The sequence below is a fragment of the Vitis riparia genome, chromosome 3 (assembly GCF_004353265.1).
Source record: "Vitis riparia cultivar Riparia Gloire de Montpellier isolate 1030 chromosome 3, EGFV_Vit.rip_1.0, whole genome shotgun sequence".
NCBI classification, from domain to species: domain Eukaryota; kingdom Viridiplantae; phylum Streptophyta; class Magnoliopsida; order Vitales; family Vitaceae; genus Vitis; species Vitis riparia.
Genome location: NC_048433.1, coordinates 5,274,677 through 5,277,112, shown reverse-complemented (window position 1 = coordinate 5,277,112; position 2,436 = coordinate 5,274,677). Strand labels below are relative to the sequence as shown.

At 38.1% G+C, this 2,436-nt stretch overlaps 1 protein-coding gene across 1 annotated transcript; it reads left to right on the top strand.

Moving 5' to 3' along the window:
* Nucleotides 1-1,246: 1,246 nt before the first annotated feature.
* On the top strand, nucleotides 1,247-2,236 carry LOC117911464 (ethylene-responsive transcription factor ERF109-like). The gene has a single exon (XM_034825857.1). The coding sequence runs from the start codon at nucleotides 1,346-1,348 to the stop codon at nucleotides 2,087-2,089; it is 744 nt and encodes a 247-aa protein (XP_034681748.1). The 5' UTR covers nucleotides 1,247-1,345; the 3' UTR covers nucleotides 2,090-2,236.
* Nucleotides 2,237-2,436: the final 200 nt, after the last annotated feature.

Here is a 2,436-nt window from a genome sequence, read left to right as displayed (position 1 = left end):
TAATTTTATTCATGGTTCTTGATACTTATCACTTAATACTTTAAGTTAAATTATATTTAGTTTATTAGCTGAAAACTTATTATTTATCTTTCATTTTAAATATTAATATCGCTTGTTTAAGTTAACTTAAAATTTATTATAAATAAAAAAAATGACATATTTACCCTCATTAATTTTAACCAATATTCATTTCATTCATTTTAAATCATCTTTATTTTCACTAATTTTAAGTAATAAATTCATTTTTAAACATTTATATTTAAAATATTATAAATATATAAGATAACCATAAAATATTTATTATAAAAAATGAATTATAGGTGTAGAATTATAATTCTAAAATACATTCTCAGTAATATGAGCAAATGAGGTAAAAATGATTTAAGATTAAAAATAAATTAATTATTTGGACTTAATATTTAAAATTAAAAATAACCGCTATTAAGTTATTTTATTGAATATGTATAATCTATTTAATAAATTAAATTAAGTTATTAAGTCAACTTAAATCACTAAATTAATTTACCAAATACCTTCTTGGTCTTCCTTGATTTGAATTTTTTTTATTTAAAAAAAACTAAGGTTAAATAAAAATAATTTTTTTTAAATAAATGGATGATTTTTATAATTTACTTAAAAATTAATAATAAAAAATTTCAACATAGTTTTTTTCTCTTTCAAATTACAAACGCATGGCCTTCATTTTTTGGGTTACAAATATTAATTATTATAAATTTAAAATTCATTAGTATAGAAAAATAAAATGGTGGTTCAAGAATCTAAATTAATGTTATTTTAGTAGGAAAGATTGAAGCGTATAGTCAAGAGTACCAAAGCGAGACCAAGGGGGTCAACGCGTCGCCGATAACGCATAAATTTAAATACACTTCAACCGTACTGCTCGTCCCATGAAGGAGGTCCGAGTAGGGCCGAGTACTCGCTTCTCTGCTTCAAATGTGCACGTTCCACGTCACCCAAAAGCACAAAAAGAAGATAAGGACACCGCGGGAGTTCCCACTCTGGCGTCATCTTCCATGTCACTAACTCGCCTCACGTCATCACTTGATTTGACTCCATTTGCTGTCGCTCCCACGTCGCACTGATACATCTACACGTGCCACTATGCCTTCTTCAAAGCCGTGTGTGAACGGTGTTACAGCTGGCTGCCACGTAGACATCGCGTTAGCTATATATATATAAGCCGCTCTTTCCCTCTGGCTCTGAATCAGAAATCAGAAATCAGAAATCAGAAATCAGAAATCGGCACCACCAAAAACCATCTGAAAACCAAATAAGGAAAAGAAAATTTACTTCGGAGCGCTCCACACTCTCTCCTCTACACGCTATGCAACAGAGAACCCCCAAGCGGCAGAAGCACGCCTCTGCTCCGCTTTCCACCGCCGAAACCGCCTCCCTCCAGTCTCCGCCGCAGCGCCTCACGCCAGAACAGGAAGGCGCCATCATTGTCGCCGCACTGAAGACCGTCATCTCCGGCGGGGCTGCTCAGGACTTTCGCCTCTTTCCCAGCAGTATGGACTGCGCCACCACCTCTACCGACGTCCACGGCAACGCGTTCCTGCCCATCTCTGACCCCGAACCTTGTCAATTCTGCAAAATCAAAGGCTGCCTGGGGTGCAATTTTTTCCAAGAAGACAGTAAGAGCGTCAGTGTTGCTACTACCACTAAAAAGAAGAAGAAGAACTACCGCGGGGTACGGCAAAGGCCGTGGGGAAAATGGGCGGCGGAGATAAGAGACCCGCGACGCGCGGCAAGGGTATGGCTCGGAACCTTCGATACGGCGGAAGCGGCGGCGCGAGCATACGACAAGGCCGCCATTGACTTCAGGGGACCGAGGGCGAAGCTCAATTTTCCGTTCCCAGATAACACACTGTTGACGGAAAACACTGTGGAGACTGAGCAGCCACTTCAGGAAAATCAAGGGAACAGCGAATTTTCGGCGCAAACTGGAGATATCAATGAAAATGGATTCTGGGAAATGATTGGAAATGATCAATGGATGACGATGGTAGGCTTTACTGGAGGTGATTCATCCGACTCTGCTACCACCGGGAATGCCCACAGCTTTTGATATCTACACATACCACGATTATCTTTTTTCTTTTACCATTTTTGTTTGAAAGAAAAAGGAAGTATATGTAACTGATAAGGAAAGTACTATTCTTTCAATCTTTTCTCTGCAATTGAATAAAAATAACGGCATTTATTAGGGCTCTAATCTTCTTCCTTTCTTTTGGACAAAATGATACAACTGATATCACCAATTCCGAAAATTAGCGCTCAGTTTCCTCTCTGCACTCACTCTGTTTGGCGGCAGAGAAAATCTAACTTCACAGAAGGACTGTTTCCTTGCCACTATGTTGCCAACTCATCATCGACTTTGTCGAGAATGGATTCGCATTCTGCCACGTGTACTAA